Source organism: Puccinia triticina, chromosome 4A, assembly GCF_026914185.1.
Source record: "Puccinia triticina chromosome 4A, complete sequence".
Taxonomy (NCBI): domain Eukaryota; kingdom Fungi; phylum Basidiomycota; class Pucciniomycetes; order Pucciniales; family Pucciniaceae; genus Puccinia; species Puccinia triticina.
In genome coordinates, this window is record NC_070561.1 from 599,109 (window position 1) to 623,452 (window position 24,344).

General features: G+C 48.7%; 6 protein-coding genes across 6 annotated transcripts; 2 read left to right on the forward strand and 4 right to left on the reverse strand.

Annotated features, from left to right (window-relative positions):
* Nucleotides 1-1,518: 1,518 nt before the first annotated feature.
* On the forward strand, nt 1,519-4,149 carry PtA15_4A58 (uncharacterized protein; the record flags this gene model as incomplete). Its single annotated transcript, XM_053168489.1, has 11 exons — nt 1,519-1,605; nt 1,693-1,748; nt 1,839-1,966; nt 2,062-2,163; nt 2,235-2,312; nt 2,402-2,582; nt 2,669-2,882; nt 2,965-3,350; nt 3,426-3,488; nt 3,572-3,764; nt 3,874-4,149. The coding sequence occupies 11 exons, from the start codon at nt 1,519-1,521 to the stop codon at nt 4,147-4,149; spliced, it is 1,764 nt and encodes a 587-aa protein (XP_053019165.1).
* A 1,247-nt stretch (nt 4,150-5,396) lies between these two features.
* Nucleotides 5,397-6,732, forward strand: PtA15_4A59 (uncharacterized protein; the record flags this gene model as incomplete). Its single annotated transcript, XM_053168500.1, has 3 exons — nt 5,397-6,446; nt 6,533-6,590; nt 6,656-6,732. 3 exons carry the CDS (start codon nt 5,397-5,399, stop codon nt 6,730-6,732), a joined length of 1,185 nt encoding a protein of 394 aa, XP_053019166.1.
* Nucleotides 6,733-7,519: 787 nt separating this feature from the next.
* On the reverse strand, nt 7,520-8,983 carry PtA15_4A60 (uncharacterized protein; the record flags this gene model as incomplete). Its single annotated transcript, XM_053168511.1, has 7 exons — nt 7,520-7,716; nt 7,797-8,027; nt 8,117-8,188; nt 8,268-8,363; nt 8,462-8,557; nt 8,660-8,837; nt 8,930-8,983. The coding sequence occupies 7 exons, from the start codon at nt 8,981-8,983 to the stop codon at nt 7,520-7,522; spliced, it is 924 nt and encodes a 307-aa protein (XP_053019167.1).
* Nucleotides 8,984-9,767: 784 nt separating this feature from the next.
* PtA15_4A61 (uncharacterized protein) lies at nt 9,768-14,362 on the reverse strand (the record flags this gene model as incomplete). Its single annotated transcript, XM_053168522.1, has 4 exons — nt 9,768-11,170; nt 11,261-11,348; nt 11,436-13,669; nt 13,783-14,362. The coding sequence occupies 4 exons, from the start codon at nt 14,360-14,362 to the stop codon at nt 9,768-9,770; spliced, it is 4,305 nt and encodes a 1,434-aa protein (XP_053019168.1).
* Nucleotides 14,363-15,538: 1,176 nt separating this feature from the next.
* PtA15_4A62 (uncharacterized protein) lies at nt 15,539-16,010 on the reverse strand (the record flags this gene model as incomplete). The annotated part of the gene is made up of 4 exons (XM_053168533.1): nt 15,539-15,612; nt 15,681-15,748; nt 15,819-15,868; nt 15,924-16,010. 4 exons carry the CDS (start codon nt 16,008-16,010, stop codon nt 15,539-15,541), a joined length of 279 nt encoding a protein of 92 aa, XP_053019169.1.
* Nucleotides 16,011-16,390: 380 nt separating this feature from the next.
* Nucleotides 16,391-17,034, reverse strand: PtA15_4A63 (uncharacterized protein; the record flags this gene model as incomplete). Its single annotated transcript, XM_053168544.1, has 3 exons — nt 16,391-16,600; nt 16,711-16,780; nt 17,000-17,034. 3 exons carry the CDS (start codon nt 17,032-17,034, stop codon nt 16,391-16,393), a joined length of 315 nt encoding a protein of 104 aa, XP_053019170.1.
* Between the last annotated feature and the right edge of the window lie 7,310 nt (nt 17,035-24,344).

Here is a 24,344-nt window from a genome sequence, read left to right on the forward strand (position 1 = left end):
GTTCAACCGCAAAGGGTCAGTCAACTCAAGTGGATGGTGTACCTTTTATTTTCAAGACCAGGTGTATTCTCCGCAATCCTCTGCGGCAAGACTCTTTTTCAAGAGTTGATAGTTCATATGTATGCGTACATCAAGAGCTCAAGGCTGAAATGGTTCAAACAAAATCAGGCGGTAATCAAAGCTCAAATGTATTCTGGCCTGGAGGAGCTATAGGGCAGAATGCTGAGCCATTGGGCAGAAAGATTGTGCTACCATGGCCAATTGTATGTTGGCCTATCTTGTGTACGTGGTGTAGGGAATTTGTTAGTAGCACAAGTATCAGAGTATCATTATGAAGGAGTTATAAATGTTGTCAAAAAATCTGTATTTTTGTAAAAAAAATTGTATTGTGTGAACTGAGATAGGATAATTTAGAGGCAGGGAAAAATAGGCTGGGGTAAGGTGAATATGTAGGCGGCAAAGCCGCCTCTGAACTCTAGTTACAAATACATGACAAATAAGGAGACACGCATTTACGCGTAAAAGGCTAACTCTTTTAATCTTTGACATTCTTACGTTTTTTCATTTACAGCAGACGGATATCCAATGCGATTGACCTTGGAAATAGGAGATACGAGAAGCTTGTACTATCAGTAAACTCAAGAACAAACCCACAGATAATTATTGTAAGGAAATAAAAGAGAGCTATTTCCCTTTGTTGTATTTCCTCATTGTAATATTTTTGTTCTTTTCTATCATCATCATCATTGCAAAATACAAAGCGTTATCGAAGAAATCAATCCTTTAAAGAGATCCTTAATAATCCAACTTTGCCATCCTGAATTGTGCCCTCGTTGTCATTAGCTCGTTTGTAGACACTTGTGAGAAATCTATCTCTGGCCTGTCCGATTGCTCGTTGTAATACTCTAGTCATTACAGGAAGCAGATGGCTTACATAATCGCGATCGACATGAGTTGAATGATGTCACTGATGAGCAGCAGTGGTACATAACCTAAATCGGCCAATTACAACATACGTCATCCAGTCAATCGTCCACTCCGGTCTGAGCCAGCCCCACAAGAGTATTCAATACATACACCATCTCGTATCTTTAGCATATTCTTGCTGGCCGTGATGACGAGCGATTCGGGCAAGCCTCAGCTGGTGGTCGACGACCCCTGGTAAGAGCATCCATCTCACTCGACTGACAGTCGCCGTGCTGATGAGGAGAATACCCAGGCTAGAGCCATTCACTCAGACTATCGAGGCTCGGTAAGTGACTCGTCTTGATTTTCTCTGCTTCCCCTAGTACTACTGACTACCACTGCTGTATATGAATCAGCATTCGAAAGTTTAAAGAATGGCAGACGAAAATCGAAGAGACCGAAGGCGGATTAGATCCATTCTCCAAAGGGTACGAGAAATTTGGATTGATTGCCCAATCAGACGGATCGATCCTCTACCGTGAATGGGCTCCAGGCGCTCAAAACGCCAGCCTGATCGGCGACTTCAATAATTGGGACCGGGAGGCTAACCCGATGAAAAAGGATCAGTTTGGTGTATGGGAATGTCGGGTACCCCCCAAAGGCTCCCAACCCGGTATTGCACATGGAAGCAAAGTCAAGGTACGTGAACGACTTGAATTACATATTTATTTTATATCAATCGAGCGGTCTGAATCTCACTAACCATATACTCGATCTAAAAAAAAGATCTCTATGATTGCACAAAGTGGAGAGCGTATCGAAAGACTCCCGGCTTGGATCAGGTTTATGCTTCATTCCATCTATGGACCACTCGCACTCTTACCTTGAGAAGAGTGAAAACTTAATTCCATGAACGTGATCATCCTTTCTAGACGAGTGACCCAGGACCTTTCAGTCTCTCCAGTCTATGACGCAATCTACTGGGACCCTCCTCAGAAGTATCAGTGGAGAAATAAAAGCCCACCACCATTGGACTCTGTAAAAGTCTACGAAGCACATGGTAAACAAATCATCAAACCCAGCCTTCCAAAGCCCATTTGATCATCATACTCACACATACGTTGCATCTCCATCAATTCCATTCACCATCATCAGTCGGGATCTCTACTTCTGAAGGTAGGGTAGGAACATACAAAGAGTTTACTGCCAACGTTCTTCCCCGGATCAAAGCTTTGGGCTACAACGTAGTCCAGATGAGTAAGCTTAAGCCCCGATAAAATACAAACATTAGTAACTTTCAGTTGCTGACTTACCTGTCATGAATATAGTGGCTGTCATGGAACACGCTTATTATGCCAGCTTTGGTTATCAGATTACTAACTTCTTCTGTGCTAGTAGTCGCTACGGTTTGTTGTTGTTCATTTGACTCTTTTTTTTAGTCACATATCTCATCGGCAATCATACTAACCTTTGGGCTGATCGCGTTGACTAACAGGAACCCCAGAGGAGCTTATGGAACTAGTCGATGTCGCCCATGGAATGGGCTTGACTGTCTTACTTGATGTGGTCCATTCACATGCCTGTAAAAATGTCCTGGATGGCATCAATATGTTTGACGGAACCGACCACTGTTATTTCCATGAAGGTCCCAAGGGGCGGCATGAACTATGGGACAGGTGAGTTCAAGATTTTCTTATTTGAATTCCAAATTGGCAGATGAACTTGGCCAATCATCTTCTCTGGTGATTTTATTTCCTTGCAGCCGTTTGTTCAACTACGGTCACCATGAGGTACTACGATTCTTGCTCTCCAATCTCAGGTTCTTCATGGAGCAGTTCAAGTTTGATGGGTTCAGATTTGATGGCGTAACTAGCATGTTGTACAACCATCACGGAATTGGAACCGGGTTCTCAGGTGGTTATCATGAGTACTTTGGGCCTGGTGTTGATGAAGAGGGTGTCACGTATCTGATGCTAGTAAGCTTCTAGTCTTAACTCTATTTGAATCTCCAAGAGAAATTGACCAAGTGAATGGATGGACGTAACAAAAATCCCACAGGCGAATCAATTAGTTCACAAGATCAATCCTCATGCAATCAGTATTGCTGAGGATGTTTCTGGCATGCCTGGGCTCTGTCGACCGACAATCGAAGGGGGACTTGGCTTTGACTATCGTTTATCGATGGCAGTACCTGACATGTGGATCAAACTATTGAAGGAAAAGAGGGACGAGGAGTGGGATCTGGGATCGATTTGCTTCACCTTGACCAACCGAAGGTATCGAGAAAAATCAATCTGCTACTGTGAAAGTCATGATCAAGCTCTCGTTGGGGACAAAACCTTGGCCTTCTGGTTGATGGACAAGGAAATGTATACAAACATGAGCGATTTGACCCCATTTACGCCAATGATCGATCGAGGCCTGGCTTTGCACAAGATGATCAGGTGAATGAAATCTTCAAAGGGTTATACCGGTTTCTTATTGTCAGCCCATGATTGACATCCATCCATTCATCCCAGACTTATAACCCATGCTCTTGGCGGTGAAGGATATCTGAATTTCGAAGGGAATGAGTTCGGACAGTAAGTGGTTGATAAAAACTTTTGCAGGCAAACATCGTTACATCCGGTGATTGTCTCCGCGGACATTGACCCTTTTATTCAAGTCCAGAGTGGCTGGATTTCCCTCGAGAGGGAAACGGGAACTCCTTCCATTACGCACGTCGACAATGGAACGTGGTCGATGACCCGTTGTTGCGCTACAAATATCTCAACAACTTTGATGCTGCTATGAACAACTTGGAGGCGAAGCACAAGTGGCTTTCCAGCCCGCACACCTATGTTTCCCTCAAGCACGAAGTAAGTGAGGTCACTCACGATTACGTGGGGCCTCTTTTTTAATCAGGAAATAATAATGAATGGGACCAACAAATCCCAATTGACATCATTTTTCGACTTTGCTTTTCAGTCCGATAGAGTGGTTGCATTCGAACGAGGAAAACTGTTGTTTATTTTCAACTTCCACCCGACCCAATCCTATACAGATTACCGAATCGGCGTCGAATGGGAAGGTAAATACGAGGTGGTACTCTGTAGTGATGAAAAGGCACGCTTCGGAGGACACGATCGAGTGGATCTTCAGTCTGAATACTTCACGACACAGATGGAGTGGAACAACCGGAAGAACTACGTCCAGGTTTATCTGCCCAGTCGAATGGTATTGGTCCTCGGATTAAAGCCGTGAACCTCATCTTCGATATCTCACTCTCGAAAACAAACAAAATATAGCATATATATATATGTATTCCGTAACCGCACGAGAACGTCGATAGCTTGTAGTCAATAACAGCCACGAAAAAGAACAGTTATATCTTTCTCTTTTATTTTATTTTTCTTATTCTCTGCTTGTAAAACTGAAGAATATATATAAACCCAACCAAAATGATCGAAATGGTCACTTGAAAGAAAACAATTGGGGCAGTCTTGTTATATAAACTTGTAACCTCTTCTTTAAATTTTCCCCTCTGTTGTCGAAGACTTTTTTTATCTGTGTGCCAGAGCAGATGCCTTTGTAATCCCTTACCGTAGAGGGCGCCTGCCTGCCAACTCAGAAGACTAAAGTTCGCCGAGCCGACGGAAGCGAATTTACCACCAGGCCCTCACGCCGTTCCTTCGGAGACGCTTCGTGCTGCCGCCTCGCCGCTCGCCGGCCGGTAGTCGCGCTTGACACACAAGACATTGCATAGGACACATCATGCATCAGAGTACGGGAACCCGGCTGCCCGGCAGGCTGCATTGATCCGAGCGGCAGCCGACCAGCCTGGAGCTGCTCGGCCAAGCACTTAATTACAACATGCATGAGTCTCTCCTGGCATTACAGCGCACCCACTCCCCCGGCGTGATGTTGGGTGTGTGTCTGCCAGCGGCTAGCCGTCCAGCGAAGTTGAAGGCCCCGCTCAGGGAACCGGAGGGATCAAGCACATTCCAGCTCATGCCCGCACACGTCGCCCAGCGAAGATTGCCCATGCTGCCTCGCTTTGACCCGGCTGAGTGGATGTGAGCTTTCCTTGGCAGCTTCAGCTCGGTCTTGGGCCCGACCTGTCGATCCGATCCCTGCTGCAATCGCCGGCTACCTCCGAGGCACCGGCACCCAGCGCCAGCCGTTGCACACTGGGTCCTGTCCTGATTTCATTGTGGCCCGTATAGCAGCCGGCGTACATCTTTTTCACCAGCAGAGTGTTATGGAGCAAGCAGCGTCAGATTGCGATGGATGGGCTCCAGAAGCTATTTAACATTCCGCTTCTTCACCCCCCTCTTACCCCGTTTCCCCCAGATACCATCACTTATCCAAGTCTTTCCTTACCAATAACACTCTTTGACCAGCTTATCTGTCTTTTGCTTCGAAACTCTGCCGATTTCCTTTAATCCGCCTTTTCTTCTTCCACTAAAAAGAAAGTATAACACATAAACTAGCCAACACACACACACAAGATGAACTCCTTATCCCTCCTCGTCTTCCTCCTGAGTGCACTTTCCGGCAGCGTCCACGCTACTTTCCTGCCCGGAACCTCCCAGCCTGCTTTAGTCCAGCCTCCCACCCAGCACTCCGGCACGTATGCGCCCGTCCCAGTCGACCTTCCCGCCAAGCGGTCTGACTCATACGCCAAGCAGCCTGACTCCTACACCCAGCCATCCGCCTCATACCAGCCTGTCACTCTCCGCCCTCCCACTCAGCAGGGCGGCACGTTCCCGCCGGTTTCGGCCCAAATCCCCGGCCAGCAGCCCGGCTCATACCAGCCTGTGACGGTCCATCCTCCCACTCAGCAGAGCAGCACGTACACGCCGGTCTCAGTTACTCCTCCCATCCAGGATTCCGACTCCTACCAGCCGGTGTCCATCCGCTCCCCCGCCCAGCAGGGCGATTCGTACCAGCCGGTCGCATTCAACTCTCCCACCCAGGAGTCCGGCTCCTCTGCCCCTTTCATCCTCCGCTCTCCCAATCAGCCGAGCGGAACGTACCAGCCGGCCTCAGTCCAAATCCCTGGCCAGCAGTTCGGCTCCTACGAGCCCGTCACGGTGCACTCTGATAAGGACCAATCTGGCTCCTACCAGCCCGTCTCGATCCACCCTGCTACGGAGTCTGACACCTACGCACCCGTTACTATCCACCCTAGCACCCATCAATCCGGCGATTTCCAGCCCGTCTCGGTTCGGCCCACTCCCTCGTCCGGTACCTCCGGCATCTTTACGCCCGTCACCTTCGAGAAAGGTTCCCAACAACCCGGAAGCTACCAGCCGGTCTCGCTCCAGGAAGGTTCCGTCGTCCCACATGTCTCCCTGCCCACACCTTCGAGCGCCGCTCGTCGCAGGATCCAGTCCATCGCCCTCGACCCGGAATCCGACCAGGCCAAGTGCCCTGCACCATTGACCGCCTGTGCCATCCCCTCCTCCAAATCGAAGATGGTTTCCGTCAAGACTAAATCCTGGGAATGTCTTAATCTTCAGGAGGAGCTTACTTCGTGTGGAAGCTGTAACAACGACGTACGTTCTTTCACCCTTTCCCTCCTCGCGCAGTCGACCCAAAGAAAACTTTTCTGATCCATTTGTGTTCTTTTGCTTCTAAACAGTGTATGAAACTCCCCCATGTCGGTAACGTGGGCTGCCAAGTCGGTGCATGCAAGATCTGTAAGCGCCCTTTCATGAGTTGATTCATTGGCATTCGCACTCAGTTTTTCTTCCCTACGTTTTAGTCTCGTGTGCTGCTGGATACACTCTCCACCAAAGAATGGACAACAAGAGCGGAAAGATGGTCGATGTGTGCATCTAATCAACTCATGGAGTGCCCCCCGTTAGGAAAATCTTAGAAACGTCCTAGCTTTACCTTTAATACGAGATATTTATCTTTTTATTTCATCAAACTGTCGTTGTCTTCTCTTTTTTACTTATACTTGGCCCTCGAATGCAATAATCTGTCTCCAAGCTACGGCTGGAAAAAAACTCCATTTCGACTCGCCCCACCCGAGCCTATTCATTGAGTCCTCACGATGTGGGCTTTTCCTTTTTTCTGTCAAAGAGATATAGATGGCGAAATTTTCGCCAGTGACAAAGGGGAGAGAGACCCCGTGAATGTACCATACACGCGTTTAATCGTACTCATTTGCAGATACACTAAAGCCATTGCCCAACTTGTTTCTGGCAAGTTCAATCGCTATCACAGCTGAGCAAGGGAGCAAAGACATTAAAAAAAGCACAGTATCACCACAGCCTATTGGATTGGGTGGGACTGGGAGTCTTGTCGAGGGAGCCGAGGACACAACATTACACAGCAGTTCAGATTCGCCGAGGGTTAAAAAGTAGCGCCCAATGGGGGGCTCGAACCCCCGACATTTCGGTCTCGTCACCCCGTTTCAGGGGAGATAAAAGCCGAATGCTCTACCGACTGAGCTAACCGGGCTCTGGGAGAGGAGATGAGCCAGCACTATAGGACCGCGAAGTTGTGTAAATCAGGCAGAAAAATTCGTGCTCCGGGGAAAATCACGCATGCGTTCTATATGTTCTATTAGAAGGAAGCAATGGATTCGGCCGAAGAAAGTTCTAGATATTTGTACAAGAAATCAAAATTTGGCCCCGCCGTCTATAGTGTTGCCGACCTGACCAGGACTGAGGACGAGCGACTCGTCTGCTTGGTCGAGACTCTGCATATAGAGTGCAAAGAAATCACGCCAGTTTTTCTTGGAGGGTACGAAATGACCACCGTCGTGCCGTTCAACTCGCGGGTTAGTAAACACGTCGACTAGCGACTGGCTTCGATCTGTCGAAACAAGCGGCAATCAGTATCCTCCGAATCCAAAACTCCAGGTTGCCTGTGGGCGGGAAAAAATTCCTGTCTACCTTCTCCAACGATCACATCAGTCTTGCCGATCACATGCAAGCTTCGAGTGTTCAACTTGGTGTGTGTGCCGTCACTGTTACTATGCCATACCGGGGGATGGTGAAGCTGGAATCCTGAAACTAAGATAGCTGCTTTAAATGGCTTCTGAGCCGTCAACGGGGGCACAGAAAAAGCGGTATGCAAAGACGGGTGTTCTAGAATCGAGCTTATGATGCCGGCCAGCGCGGCACCTGATGGGGAATATTTGTTGAGGGCATCAAATTCATCCAAACCCCATTGAAAAGAGACGGTAGAGAAATGAGATGGATGGAACATGTACCTTGAGAAAATCCGAAACAGGCGTCAAATGGACCTTGATCGTCGATTACACGCCTGATGAATTGCATCGATTCTGGATATATGTGGATGAAAGAAGATGGCTAGGGTCAAAATCAAAGATGGAAGGACGACTTGGATGAATGCGTACAGACCGTCAAAGCCTTCGTAGATCTTTCGGGTTCCGTTTTCACCATCCTCGATCTCTTTGCTTCTCCACCATGCTCTAGGTATCAAGGCGGGGTCAGTCTCTGAGGTAAGATGACTTTAGTATTTTGAAAAATGAAAATGGCACATTCAACAAGCTCGGCTGGCAGGTGAGATTAATGGGTAGGGGATTTCGGCGCACCTGGTGTGTGATTAGCAACGGCCGCTGAATCGAATTGGCTCAGGGAGTTGTTGGTGGGGTCGGGTACTTCGATCACAAGAGGAGCATCGACAAACACTAAGAACAAGCAAGATATTTTTGCAATGTACCATCTGAGTCCACTTTCTGCCATCCCTCACACTCGACTCTGAGAGACAATTGGTCAACAAGTACACCTACCCATTTCGCAATGCCCTTGACACGCCTTGCGGACGGCGGCTAGTCGTTTGGAGAAGATGGACGCATTCTGTGCTGGGAAAAGAACAGCATAAATTCGGGAGTCAGTTTTGTGTCCATTCTCCTCTAATGCATCAAGCAGAAGCGCCTCCTGGCAAGCGATATTTGTGCTCAACTGTATCTGCGTTTTGTTCCACGCCCGGTGAAAGAAACCCCCGACGCCGGTTAGTAAGGATTCCATGATTCGGATGGGAGTGTGGGCTGAAGAAAGGCTGACCCATGGAGCATCAAAACTTTCGGAAGTTTATGGACGGCCGTCGAGCTCATTGCGAAAGTGTGTGGAGGACTCCGGTTTGTTAGTTTTTTCCTTGGCGGCAAGAACCTTCGAAGGACTGTATCCCGATTCCCGAACCAACCCGAGGGGTCGGCGCGGGGACATGGCCCAACTTAAGTCCAGACGTCCTTCAAGAAAAGACAGAGAGCACAAATGGCTGCAGGGAAAATGTTAAGCCTCAGTACTCCCCCTCTCAGCTTTGGGTCCTGCCCCGGCCCGGGGTGAATTTCTGTACCCTTCAGCTGCATTTTGCACCTGTTCCCTAGAAATATGCCTTGAGAAGCGCCCCTTTTTTTGCGATAGTGTATCATCGGCGCGGATCGGATAAGAACATGATCACATATCCCAGTGACAAATGGATGCTTGGTTTGCAAGAAAAGTTCTGCATACAAAAAAACACTGTTGTACTAATCGACACCCGCCCAAAAAAGATAAATAGCCAAGCATTGAAATACAGTTAAACACGAACACGTGAAACCAGCAAAGCGCCAAAAAAAATCAAAAACAGTGCACCGGTGTTACATAGTAAAAGGTTGAAAGAGCAAGGTTAAGGTCCATATATAGCTCGAAGACCCAAAAAAAAAACAAGAGGAATCCAACATCAGCAGACTTTACGATAACACTTCGTATTTACTAAACACTAAACGAATAAACGCCGACAAGTAGGAAGATGGAGTACATTAAGAATGAGGAACTTGAAGGCCTCAGGCCATGATCAATGTACAGTCCAAAAAAAGCCAATAAAGAAAATGTTCGCAAGTGAGAGCTAGGACAATGCTAGACAGCTGGTACCGTCGGCAAGAGAGGATAAGAGCCGGGGATAGGCGACTGGTTTTTGTGAGAATTCAAGAGGCCGAAAGGCGATCGAGGGGACGTACAAAGCACGTGTTGGATCATCGATCCTTGTTCGGGATCGCAGAGCGAGTCTCGGTCGTCCTCTATATTGTCTTCCGAGTCTTCGCTGTCTCCAGCCATCACACCGTCATCAGTCTCAGTAAGAATGCCGTTCGACTTGAATGATCTCTCTTCTTTCTCAGTGTCCTGTCGCTGCTTGTGAGCCAAATTCAGCTTCTCCGCCTTGTGGAGGATACCTTCGCCCGTTGCCGCCGTGGAATAACATGCCGTTTCGTCGGGAGAGTGGCTTCGCGAAGCTTGGGCCTTCGAGCTGGGTATTTTGTCAAATGCTTCTTCAGCTTTATCGATCCGTTCGTTGAGGAGGTTGTGGTCCCGAGTCAGCAGTTCGACCAATCCGGTCAGTCGAGCAACCTCCAGAGAAAGCACTTCCTTGTCCAACAGCAGGCTTTCGATGGTCTGGGACTGACGTCGCGCAACAGACTGAAGATGCTGTTTCTCTCGTTGGAAAGTCTCCTCCGCTCGCAATGCATTGTCCAGCGCGTCAAGTACGCTCTCAGTAAGCAATGGAGAGGTCGTCAGGGGTGAAGAATGACTACGGAGGCTGAGATGTGACTCTCCGGTGGCCTGTCGCAACGGAGAAAAGTGGGATAGGTGGATCGAATGCGGCGTCCGACTCCGAGTCGAAGAAAACCTCCTCAGCTCCGCCAGTTCAGCCAACCCTGCCGGCCGTCTCTCAGACCAAGGGGTCCGGGTACTCCCTGATGTTCGTGGAGTATCATGCTGACTGCTCTTCATGCACTCTTGAAGACTCGAAACACTTCCGCGGGAAGCCGATACAAAACTGCGTTCAGACTGAAACGAGTGCCGAGTGAGATTCAGCGGCAGATTCTCCTTCGAAAGTGACTCGGTTTGTTCCCTCCTTTGAGCCAATTTCTTGAGGGCATCAGCCACCCTCCGCGTACTGCTTCTCCGAATGATGCATGGGGGCTGGAGGACAAAATGATCATTTCGCTGTGCGAACGCAACTGGGTCAGTTTGAACTGCTACCTCCGTTGTCGTGTTTCCACTTTGAGAGCCCGGCTCGAACAATCTTCCCAGCACTTCTCTCAGGTCTTTCCCTTCCGATTCCATAAAACGACCTTCCGTCAGTGAATGTAACCTTTCGAATCCCTTCCAGATTTGTTTGGATACTGCAGGTACTGGCTGCCCCAATATACTTGCGGCCATTTCTAGAGAAGTTTCGGGATTGATGATCTTGGGTTCCGACCCCAATTCAAAATTATGACTTTCATCTGGTAGCCGGAAAGATTCTTCTTCACTAGAACCTGCGTGCATGAAAAAAAGCAAAAAGAGGAAGATGTTCAACATCGACAGATGTACGAAGGATATCTTCATGAACTTGGCATTGAACATACCTCTATCCATGCTCAAGTTTTCCATTAAGTGTTCAGTTGAAACATTTCTTTCTGAGAGACGTGGTGATGGTGGCTCGATCAAGATTTCCTGTTATATTTGATTGTGAACAATTTAGAAAGATGAACATCAATCGATTCGGAGAAAAAAGAATCTCAGGGTAAGGTCGTAACATACCTGTGCGAAGTAGCCGCTAGCTCTCAAGTTCTCTTTGGCATCGTCGGCATTGCCACCACCAATCAGACAAATTTCCTTGAGTTCAATCGACTGACCCAGTTCATCGGGCTCCATGTCAATCCTTGGCAACATATCTGTAGCGTTTTGATCATTGATGGCTTTGTCTACAGCCGTCGCACCTCTCCCGGGGAAAGCCTCAATCGTGGGTGATTGAGCGGCGATATCTTGTCCAACTGAAGTCGACGTCTGTTTTTCGTCCACGAATCCTGGTGGTAATGTCGGATCAGGTGATTGATAATCTAGTGAAGACTTGACTGCGGAGTCTTGGTCGTAATCAAATGAGGATTTGACAGACTGGCGGTTATCCAAGGGTTTTTCGCACTTATCTACCTCATACACCTCACCACGAAACCCAAACATCAGATTTGGGCAGGGGGATGTTAGGGAAGGAGTCAGACGGGAGGTGGCGTTGTGTCGATATTCAAACTCTCCGGAAGTTCGTAACTTGAAATGCAAGGGTTTTCCAGTCTGACCAGGTGAATCAGGAAAGCACAAGGCATTCGATACCCGCTCGAGGGGAGAGCCACTAGAGACAAGACGCAAAGGATAAGAGTGACGTATCTTGCGCTTTGGAAACGAAGATTTAGGATTCGAGGCGGTCAGAGTCAGCGCGTGTTGTAGAGTCGTGCCCTGGACCAGTGTCTTCTTTCGAAGTGAAGGGGCAAGGTCTGGGAGTAGTTTTTGCAGGTCTTGACGGTGATCAAAGCTTCCGGGGATGGCCATTGTCCAGGGCCTAGGTTGCTTCTTGATGTTCTCCAACGTAGCTGTTGGTTTTGCCCCCTCAACGTTTAACCCCGGGCTGGAGTTTGAGTCACTTTCTCTAGATGATAAGAGCGTCGGAAGTGCGGGGAGCGGCATGTTCTGGAAAGATTCCCGTTTCGCCTCCTGAATACTACAGCTCGACGCCCGTTGAAGAAAGCCGGGTGCTGATTTGTTCGCGTTAGTGACCAGCTCCGCGAGCGAATCTCGAGCAGGGACGCGCTCATGTGCTACATCGTTGACATGGCGTAAGGGCGAGTGAGATAATGCAGAGCTTTTTTGAGACAAACAAGAGTTCCTGTGGCTGATAGTGTGGTTAACAGTCAAAGGGCTTCCCATAGCTCTCGAAACCATTTCCCGAAAATCATCATAGCTTAAATTGGAGGAACTCCTGTGGGCTCTTGCGCCTGTGACATATAGTTCTTGCTTTCGACCAGAAGGATCAGGCTCGAGGGGGGAAGGTGATGTGATGCCGAGAGGCTCGGAGTCATCTTCAAGTACCAAAGTCGGATGGATTTGAATGTTAACAGTTGAGTCGGCTGGAATGTAAGCTGATTGTTTGACTTCCTCTGCCTCTGGAAGCTTCTCAACAGTTTCGATCTGGTCTTCGATTTGCTCTTGCGATGGTATATGTGGACCTTGCAGAGGGTTGGCATGTTGCAGAGCAGGAGGGGCCTGAGAGAAAGGCATACTGGAAGTGCGAGAGTGTTTTGTGGCAGTCTTTGGTCGTTCGTAGCTTGTAGTTCGGGTCAGCCTGGGAGATATGGGGGATTGGGAGTCGGTTTCAGAGGTGTGGTAAGCAGGAACGGGGATTCGTTTGAGTGAGTTGGCCGCATAAGCTTGGGGTTTGCGGCTCCAGGGTTGAATGGGTGGTGGCATCTTGTCAGATTCCGGCACGAATCTTGGTGATAGAGCAGCTGTGAATGTTTCGAGCAGCCTAGAATCACCAGTTCGTATGGACCTCGCCGCCGCATTGAGAAGGGAGTTGAGCTTACTTCCGGTAGAGGAGGAAGAGGGTGCCTTTTGAGTGAGAGGCACAGAGGTTGGATCTGTCGACGGCTTTGATGTGTCACTGTGTGTTCTAGAATTTGGAACCTTTGATGGGCGGATGAGAGGTGGAGAAGGAGGTGGGGGCTTGATGATCTCGATTGGTTTGATCGACAGTGGATCGCCAATGACCATTAATGGAGCTGGTGGACCCTTCTTCTCGCGCATCATCCGGATAGGTCTTTTGAAAAAAGACATGGTTGATTTTTCAGCCGTGGTCTGGGTCGTTGGGAGCTGCGAAGCAACGGCGGATGGACGAAGCGGAGGTGTTTTGTGAGTTTGAGCAGGATCCACGAGTATGGTGTCAGCTGGCTGGAGACCGCGGCCATCCCAGTGCAACACATCCCCAGAAGACGCCTTACTAGTATCTGAAAAAAAGCCAGAGTTCAATCGATATTAGGGAGCTGCAAACAATACCAAAGAGGGGGAGATCCGAAATCCAATCCCAGAAATCAGTTTGCAGGGAAAGTAGTTGACTGACCATGACCGGATGGCTTCATGGGGTTGTACGAAGGTGAGTGGCGCCTATCGGATTTAATGAATTCCAACGCCGTAAGTTTGGGAGCACTCTTGAACTTTTGGGCGTAATTTACGGGAAGATAGGTTAGATGACTGAGAGGAAGCGTATCGGATGCCGTGCGGTTGGCCAAGAAGGGGGGTGCGATGGGGTCTTGAGGGATGCTGGCTGGTTTGATGATTGGGTTTGAGATGGAGGCCTTTGAAAGAAGATGTGCTGAGGGCCTGCTGGCACTGGCGAGAGAGAAGTGAGCTGATTGGGCAGAGAGGTCGACAGACCGACTCTTGGACCCGGTGTGGGTAGCTGGTGGGGCAGGTGAGCTGAATGAGGAGGGCAGCTGTGGATAGGGCAGCAAGGGCGCTCCTGGAGGGATGACGTTGCTTGCGGGGGCGAGATGGAGAGCAGGCGATTGGAGGCTGGGATGATGATCGGAGGGGTGAGGACGGGCGGCAGAGTCATGGACGGTTTGGGCGCCAGGAGCCGAATGGCGAATGGGGCCCTCCTGCTGCTTGCCCATCAGTCGCATCACCGCGGGTGTGGGCATGGGGAGACGCAGATATATGGTCGCTGCCAAAAATAAATAGGAAATTGCGTTCCTGTGGAGCCTTGCTTGTGGTCGATTCAAGAATTAGTAGTCTAGATACACTATCCCAGGCGACTCCAGCGAGAAAACTGACAGTCAAAGGGAGAGGAAGGAATTGGGGAGTTGGCCGTCGGGGATGGAATGGAGTGGATGGGTGGTATTTATAGCAGGAGCAAGCAAGGGAGCTAGGAAGCATGGGGCCGACTCAGACGGCGGTCAACAAGACTGACTGACTGACTGACGTGAGCCATTCTAGGAGCGCGATCGCTGGAGCTGAATGCATCAGCCATGATAGCCTTGGTAAGCCCACAATAAACCAACCTGGCTTAGCAAGCCGATCGAATGAAGTCGGCGGTTGGGTATAGTCAGTCTGCGCCGGAATGGGATGGTGCGGGTCTGCGTCTGGCGGCGATGGCCTGCAGACGACATCTCACAAGCTGCTAAGCATGGAAAAAAAGAAGGACCGAGCTGACAGCCTCCGGCCGATCGCAGGTCCCCGGGATCAGGGCCTGACTAGAAACGGAGGAACGGCCGACAGAGCTTAGTAGCTGTCAAATTCATGCATTCATTCAATAAAAAAAAAAAAGAAAAAAAAGGAAAAGAAAAGACAAGACAAGGAACGGAGTGAGTTCTTGTCAATCAGTTCTCGGGGAGGGGAAGAAAAAAAAGAAAAGAAAAACAGGATAAGAAGAGCCCGAAGGTCTACTGTTCTCCCAGTACAAAACTCACAGTCAAGATGACCTCGTCTCACAGATTAAGAGTTACCTGTAAGTTGGTATTTTTGAAAGCAACGTAGTCCTCAGACGGCACGGCGGATGATCATCTCGGCGTAGGAGCGATGAGAGCACACCAAGAAAAAAAAAAACGCAAATATGATATTTCTGAGATCTACCCAAGATAAGATATGAACAGCATGAGCATCGAAGGAAAAAAGGGGATATATATTTTTAGTTTGTTGCAACCAGGACACATAGAGCGCTGCGGGGGATTTCTGGGTAAATGTTATCATGATGGAATGAGTTGATCAATAACTACTCTCGATGATAAATTCATCACCAACAATATCTTCAACAAGCGCGGGTATTTCTTTCCTCCAATCAGAAAAGTTGGCAGAAATCAAGGGCGCGGAATGATCGATCATATGTCCAAGTTACCAGCCTCGCGACACGCAATAACGACATCGTCATGGTTGGTGATTCTTTTGCGGATTTCTAGAAGACAGAATCCAATCATAGAGTTAACGGGTGATCCCAATTGGAGACGCTTGGGAACAGCTTACCAGGTAGTCTGCTGTCACAAACCGGCAAAGTGAACGCGCAATCGCTATTGATTCGGTTCGAGGTTTCACTAGAGGAAAAAAAACGAAAACCAGTTTGGCATCGAAGACAGCAATCGATGGGTGGGGACGAATGCTTACGCGATGGTGGACGTCGAGTTCGTTGGATGTGAAGGACCGTTGGTGGTAGACTTGAGATGAGCTTGGCATTTCTCTTGACAGCTCCAAGCCGTGGAAATCAGATACTTGCTCGAATCCGTACTTTTGCGATAGCAGGTTCCCGTTCGGGATTTTCTCGTTCATCTTGTCACCGTCGGCTCGGACGATGTTCATCAAGCTGATCCATTTACAAACACTACAAAACCCAGCCATCTCAATCAAACAAGGCCTTGAAGAGTTGTTGTCGGGTCGAATTGGCAAGAGAAAAAAGCTTACACTCCTTCATCACTGCAGTATGACACAACATCATTCCCCGATAACGCTCCATTGGGCCCGTCTCCATTACATGGTCCCTGAGAGGATTGCCGGAAAGGAACCGTTCGTGTTAGTGCTCAATCTTAGCCCATGAATATCTATACTTGCTCACAGTTCCCACAACCGCAAACATTTTCTGTTACAAGATCAATCAGCCACTAGGAAGACACCGTTCGTTAGCAAGCTGCTATGGCCCAGACGATCAGCTTCAAGGGACTGACCAAGGATTTGAACAGCTCTCAGATCATCGTCAACTGGGCCAATTTCTGTGCACTCTGCTGTAGTTCGGACTTGTTGGGATTCGGCATGAGGTAGGTAGCGTTCTTGACGACATTGTAGACGCCCAAGTCGGAGCTGATCGGGGAAGTCAGGACAGAGTTCATGTTGAGCGAGATCACTTCGTTTAACTTGGATTGAAGACGTCCAATATCGTTGTCCAACTTCGCATACTATGATTTCGGGAAAAAAGAAATCAAAACCACAAGGGTAAAAAAAACAGAGGCTTGGTTAGCTTGTCCAGCAGATGAAAGAACGTGTGAGGTTAGATTCCAAACTCAACGGCCGCGAATTTGTCCGTGGACAAGGTCTCCTTATGGTGTCGACGGCGAAGAGCGGGTGTGGTACCGCGGCTAGTGGCCCGAGCCGGTCACCTGAGACTCGGCCAGCACAGCCTCAGGGGCGCTGGCGGATGCTACTTGCGACTCGGCCACGCCAGCGGATGCTGCCCCGCTAGCTAGGACAGCTTCCTCCGAGATAACAGCGAGCGGGCCGAGGGGCCAAGACGATGGCTGCTAAGACTCCAGTGGTGATCGTGAGCCCCATCCATTTGACCGGGTCGTTTGGGGTACTAATGGGCAGAGAAACTGAAGTCATCGTTGTCCATCGGCTTGGGATAGCGGAGTGGAGCGTAGGTAGCAGAGAGTGGGCTTACAAGTCCCTGACGGCCGATGCGGCAGACTCCATGTTTGATCAAGTGACACATTAGCACAAATTCGCACAGAGATCAATGAACAGCTAACCTCGAACCATGGTGATAGCCCCTTGGACGGCTTCGTCGAGTGAGTTCATGTAAAAATTCCATTGTTGGGCCGGTTAGAGCACAAGCCAATCCAGCTTTGCGGCTGGCACAGGCTGGTACACATGGCTAAGCGGACGGGCCAACATAAAAATATTGGATGAGATTGCAGATTTCTTCAAGGGCCATGCAGTGCATTTGGATTCTTACCTGGCCTGCCAAACAGTGCCGGCCAATGCCGCAAATGAAGTTTGCCGCGTGAATTTGTCTTGTGTCACCAGGGGAGATATGTTCCCACTCCCCAGGGAGTGCCAGAGCTGAAGTTTATGTGAGTTTTGGTTGGATGTGGGCCTGATGTAGTAACTCATCCCTAAATGAATCGTAAACTGGATGGAGAAGTGATTCGGAAGTCAGCCAGAATTGATTTGGGACTCAACACAATGTTGTGTAGAATTCTCTTGTTTTCTAGGTACAACTGTAGGAAAAAATATGATGAAATGATATTTCACCCAAATCCAACTCATCAATTTCTCCTGTTTACTGATGTTGAAGGATAGCCAAGCAAAATTGACATTCTCAAATGTAATTTCTCTGAAAAAAATGGGTTTCTTGTAATTGACTTTATATGCCCTCATGTACAAAATTAAAGTAAAATTCAACTCAATACTATTAGGGGGGTTCACGATTGACTTTCACCAGAAAGATTTTATTGTCCCACCAGAAGGGTTGCGCACGCTGCGCACTTAAAATTTTAGCTCACCAGCAAAAATCCGCCAGGAAGGTTTATTGCTGGCTGAGCAATGGAAACGCCCTGGCACTCATACCACCGGCGGCCTCAACAACCCCCCTCATCTTGCCGTGTCGCAACCCTGGCTCACCTCACCTCACGCCCATACAGTCGCCGATCGGCACCCGGAGGACCAGCCCTCATCTACCCACATCACTTTGCCAAAACCCTTCTGGCCTTTACCTCACCGCGCACCCATACCGGCAACAATTGTCGGCCGGAGGAAAAGCCCTCCACAACCAACCACCCTCCCTTTGTCGTGTGCCGTGCTGGAACCTGCACCACCATCTCATTCTCCATACCCGTACGTACCACTATCTCTTCCCTTGCCTCACTGTCTGCCTTTTTGGAACCTGGGGCCTTCACCTGCTAACCCTCTTGTCCCATCCCGCCCCATGCTGCAAACACAAACCCGCAAAGCCATCAACCCCTCGATGCACAAATACAGTGAACGCCAACAGATCATCCATGATCTTTTCATGATGTTGGTATTCCTCCACCATCAGGAGACTGACGACCTCATCAACTCAATTTTGGGCATTCCAATGGTGCCGACTCTTGGTGCAATAGTAGAACCTGAAAATCCGGGGAACACAATGGTCATAAACCTCCTTTTTGAGGAAAAATCTATGATCTCTGATCTTCTTGGTTTGGTACTCAGTAATCAATACTTGCACGCGCAAGCCCCGGGGATGACACACAATGAATACAACCTGGCACTGTTGTTTGACATGCGGGAGGACGACTTCAAGCAAGCGGTCCGCACCACCAAGCCTGGCTTTGTGTGGCTTCTGGATCAAATAATCATGAACCCCATCTTCTACAGCAACTGCCAATACCTCATCAGTTGGCCCTCACCCTTGAAAGGCTTGGATCAAATGGGAATGGGGCCTCTGTCGGAAGATTATCAAGGAACCTCTGCGTGGGCCGCGGGACCATTGTCAAAGTGAGTTCGCGAGTGGTGCGGGCTATCAATGACTTGTCCAATACGTACCTGGTGTGGCCGGATGCGAATAGGCGAAAGGAGATCTCTGATGTAATGAAGGGTGAAGGTTTTGAGGGCTGCATTGGCTTTGTCGATGACACTACAATCCCCCTCTACCAGCGTCCCACAATTGATGGGGAAGTTTTTTTTGATCGGAAAAAGCAATACTCAATCAACTGTCAGGTAATCTGTGACTGTGATCACTTTATCACAGCAATCATGACTGTTTGGCCCGTTTCCTGCGGCAATAGTTTGGTTTTCAAGAAAATGAGGCTCTACAAAGAGCCCCAAGAGTATTTTGATCCCGGTCAGTCCATCGAGCTATCCCCTCCTCAGTGTATGCCTACTGACAAACTGATGAATCACAGGCCAGTATCTCATTGCGGACTCGGCCTACAAATTGAGTCCGCATTGCATTCCTGCTTACAAAGCCCCGGCCGCCGACATCAAGGAAAACACGGAGTTCAATTACTGCCTTGCACGGTCACAGGTTTGGAACAAGCATACAATTGGTATACTCAAGGGTCAATGGGCGTTGCTTCAACACTTGCGCCTGGCCATTCAAAAACCCTCGGACATGAAGGAGATTAATCAATGGGTCAACTGCTGTGTAACTTTACACAACATGCTTGCCCAACTTGGCGATGCATGGGATGATTTTGAGACATCAGCTGATGATATTCCTTTGGTGGATCAAACACCCTCCGATGATGCTCAATCTCATTGTGACAATGTACAGGATAAATGTCTTGAGTTGAATTATGCCCTTGGTGTCTTGCCCCTGTGACATCATTTCAACTCTTGTGTTCATTTCTCTTAGGCTCACAATGCAAATACACCTCCTTTGATGTCATTTACGTTACATTAAAACACACTCAGTTGTGGATGAATAATCCATTCGTGTTTATCATTTCATTTCCAATGGTATTTATCCTTGTAATCAACAGAAGTGACTTGTGGCACCTTCAGTTGCTGTTTGTGGCATCACTGTTGGGGCTGTCATCACGAACAACCGCAGAAGAGGCCTCTCTGTTTGCACGTGCACCCCATCTGCCCCCATCCCGTACCTCATGGAGTGCGCTAGCCCGCATGACTGGATGCAGTTCATCCCAATATCTACACAGCCTCCGGGTATAACCTGAGGCAACAAACATGCATGAGTATTGGCAGTGACGTTCAACTAATGCTGCTCTGGTGAAAACATACCCAATATGATCTGATCTGCCTCTTGGCTGAGTCTATCATGACTTCGCGATCTAGTTCGTTCCAAGAATTTGGCAGCAGACCGGTAAGACCTTTGGAGCTGATACACTGCCAGCACAATTGGCTGGGTTGAGGTTATCTCAGTTAAACTGGGATGCACTCCACCAATTTAAACTTGGGTGATCTGACCTGATGAAATATAAATCCAAGGTACCCCCCTTGGGTTTATATGAAATTGGTTGAGATCAACCAAGTTTAAATTGGTTGAGTGCATCCCAGTTAAACTGGGATGACTTCAACCCAGCCAAATATTCTGGCAGTGATAGATGCAATGGGTTATGCCTTTGACGGAATCAGGGAGAAGAAATCTCAGCTAATTAGACAAGACATATGCGGTGGAATATGTGTCAACGTACCTCTGCAGTCTTGGTGATGTAGATTATTATGCTGGAAGATCTCAACAATCTCCGCACTAATGATGTCTTGGGAATGTTGGTTGCCACCGAATGGCCCTGCAGCCCTCCATCTCACATAGTTGCCAGGGAAGGTTAGCCAGCCAAGAAGAACAGTCATACTTGATGGCCCTCCATCTACGCCATCGTCAGTCCAACGGTGTACTCGTCTTGGTTCTTGTAGAGCAGTCGCTTGGTTGAAAGCTTGATTAGCCGCCATGGTGGGGGAAGATGTAGATGGAGGGGACTTTGATGGCCGCATCGGAGTCGTCTGAAGCCCCAAAGGGACACATCTACAGTTTGTATTCCTGTATTGAGAATACAGGCTTGGGGACCCACGTGTGGGCCACCTGTTCGGACAGATAAGTCGGAGCGCAAGGTCTGCCGAGATACATCCCAGCTCAAGGTCACCCAAGGACTGATGATTTGGCACCTCACATCTTTTATGAGTGCTTGAATAGACAGTCAACAGAAAATATGTATTTGTCCTTTTCAGCTAGCTCAACAAACATGTGCGTAAGGCGTAAAGGAGATTCAGCAAAGTGGAGTGAACAAAGAAAAAAAAATGTGTTCGACCTAACTGCCTCAAGGGAATCAAGGGAAGAAAAGGAATAGGGTGGCATAATGATGGAGGGAGAGAAGAAGAGAATTGCGGAACAATGAGGCATAAGGGGGGAGGGGGTTGGCGGCATCCAAAATTGGTCACGCGCTAGGCAGAGGCATGTTTCTGACAATAATCATCCTACAAAACAGATCAAGGTGGGGTCAGAGCTAAGATGACAAAGAAGTTGCACCCACCGCTAAGCTAATAACGAATGAAACTTACCCGCAGGCTATAGCTAATTCAGCTGTGTCATCCAAATATGACCTTTAATAGGCCCTCAACCTCGGAAGTCAATTTACCTTGATCAAACAACTCATGTGCCACTTGAAAGAATGCAAAGAACTAAGATTTATTCTGATTAGACTATGCAACTATCTACAATAAGTTTTATAGAAGAAAGAAACAATTCAGAGTGAGAAAATGTACCTAAGAGCAGGAATAGAGCCGCTCTCTACTGGGTTAAGAAGAAGTATAGAAAACAGAAAAGATCCTGAGTTTGATCTAGGTGACGGGAAGAGACAGATTGTGTCATCAGCACTTTGTCCCAGTTTAGGTTCTCTCTTCTTTTCCTTTTTTAGTTTGTAGAGTCTTACTCGCTAAGGTCTTTTGACCTGGGATAATCCTCACTTGGCGTCGGCGAAACGGCGAAGCAGTTGAGCAACGTTATCTGTTTCCAGGTACAGTTGCATCAGCTGTTGCCTTTAGTTTTGCTTGCCCTTATAACACAACACACTTACCAATAGGCCTTCCAGCTCTTAGAGTGGTATTGGTGCGGACAGTCTGGTTGTCTTTGACTATTCCGTCTAGAAACATTACAAGACAGAGCGTTAGCATCTGTCTGACCAACTTCTTTTAAGAACTCAGCCGCTTACCTTTGACACTGGCTGAGATTCTTTTGAGGAGTGGTTTTTGGCCTGGATTTTCCACGTGGCTAATCTTGCTGGCGAGTGTCAGATCTGCTTACATCAACAAGATGAATTCAGTTTCACAACACTGCTGCACAGGCTTTGGACTGCGGAAAAGGTTTGCATTTGCTTACCAGATTCCGCAGCTGAAGTAGCTCCCAACGTCTCACTCAATTTATGAGTTCGACACCGCTTGCCTAGACTGTAATTCTCACACCACTTTCATATGGGCCTCGGCTAGTTGCAGCTGTCCCTGGACAACATCATTTGCACGTTCCAACTCCTGGGTGTAACGCTCCTTCTCCCACGCAAGCCGGTTGTGCTCCTTCTCTTTCTCCCAGGACATGTGTTGCTTGAGGTAGCCAAATTTTTTGGCATTAGAGCTCTCAAAGGCGGATGCAAGTTGAAGAGTGGCTTTGACTTTAGGGTGGGCCGCGCTGGGAGGTCCGGATGGGCTTGCTTCATTCTGGAGTTGATTTGGAAACGCGTGGCAACCCAAGCTAGGCACGTTGCCCGCGGTCGACGTAATATCCCCGGTGCCAGATGCAGTCCTCGCCAAGCCTCTTGAGGCCGCTGGAGTGCCAAGGTTTGCCTGAGCAATCAATTGCTGAGGTGTCCCGGAGATGTCCCACTGGGAGAAGGACCAAGTGCGGACCCACCAAAATCAAGCGGCGGCGGGAGTTCATCATCAACGTCACCGTCCAACTTGGGTATGACCCAGCTTGTTATGCCGTTGAGGGTGCTGGGCAGGTTGTCATTGGCATCTGCGACAGGTGTGTTTATCCCCAATGTGGGAATCGAGTCTTGAGTTTCCTCCCATCCGGGGTAAAAGACCTCCTGGGATGAATCCACATCCTCATCATTGGTTCTGTTGTATAGATTGCCACGTCCCGATAAGTCCAACTCCCCCAAAGAGGTGATGTTTGCTTTGGTGCCAAATATTTTGTACATGCACTTGTAGCATGGGCACTTCTTGTCCAGGAGCTCGGCAAGTGTGGGGAGGTTGTCACCCTCCTCTATTCCGGCGCCTGTATTCTTGGCCCATTGTTTGGCCTTTGAAAATTTTTTCTTGTAACCATTGATCCGTTGGCAAAGCTGACTCCTGGTAAGTTGGAGGCGATGCTTTGACTTGTGATTCATGAATATTGCAAACATGTCGGAGGCTGCTCCCTTGGTGACCCGAGTGGTCCCTACCACAGTCTTGGGTCCGTCACCGTAGAGGCAGGTATAGTTGGCTTGGTCCTTGAGATAGGTGCAGACGTTCTTGTAGTCTTCAGGACCAAACGGAGGGCTCAAGTCCTTCAAAGTGACCCCGGATGACGCCGGTGCGGAAGAGGACTCGGATGCCTTTGTGGTGGATTTTCGAGCACACCCGTGTTTTTTCTTTGCACTTTTGGTCTTGCTGGCGTTCTTCAACCGGTCCTCCTCAAACTTGGCTTTGGCCAGCTGCGCGCGGTAAGCAATCATCTCGGCCTTTGTTTGGCGGGCTCGTTTAGGCTTCCCGCTTGCTGGTTCAGGGGCCGATTGAGCGGATCGTGTTCTGACGGCCATCGGGCTCTGCAAGAGAGATACGCTAGAGAAATCCAAGTCAATGTGAAGGTTGGATAGATTGGGCGACTGCTGTATGCCGGATGACTCAAGCAGACTGGGATCCAACTGACACAATAAACAATAATCAGCCTACTGAATGTTGGTTTATGATTCAAATTGAATGTGAAGCCAAACTTACCTGGCTTATGGACATGCTCATTTGGCTGGACCGAAAAGAGGATGAATGGGTAGCCAAACAGAGGTCAAAAAAGCCGTGGGTCCAAAAAGAACAAAGTCGGATCGGTTAATTGGTCCAAATTGGTTGAGGTGAAACACAGAGATGGTGATTTTTACAAGCAAGGAGATGATCAGTGGTGGAGTCAGCAATGTTTAGGTCACAGCTGGTGACATGTAGGTCCACTGAGTGCCAGGTGTATCAACTGGGTGCCGGGTGTAGATGTGAGGGGGGGTCCGAGGTTGGAGGCAATATAGCTTTGGATGTCTGTGAGCCGCGGCTCCCGCGAGCTCACAGAGAGGTTCACAGGAGTATCACCGACCGACATCGACCACCGACTTAGTCCCCAGCTCTCGCTATCCTAGTTCGGCAGGGAAGTACTGAGACTTCCCCCAAACTAGGTGAGCAAGACTTTTCCTTCTTTTCTGTTTCCCTCTCTCTCTCTTTCAATTTGTATTTCGAGGGAAGTACTGAGAC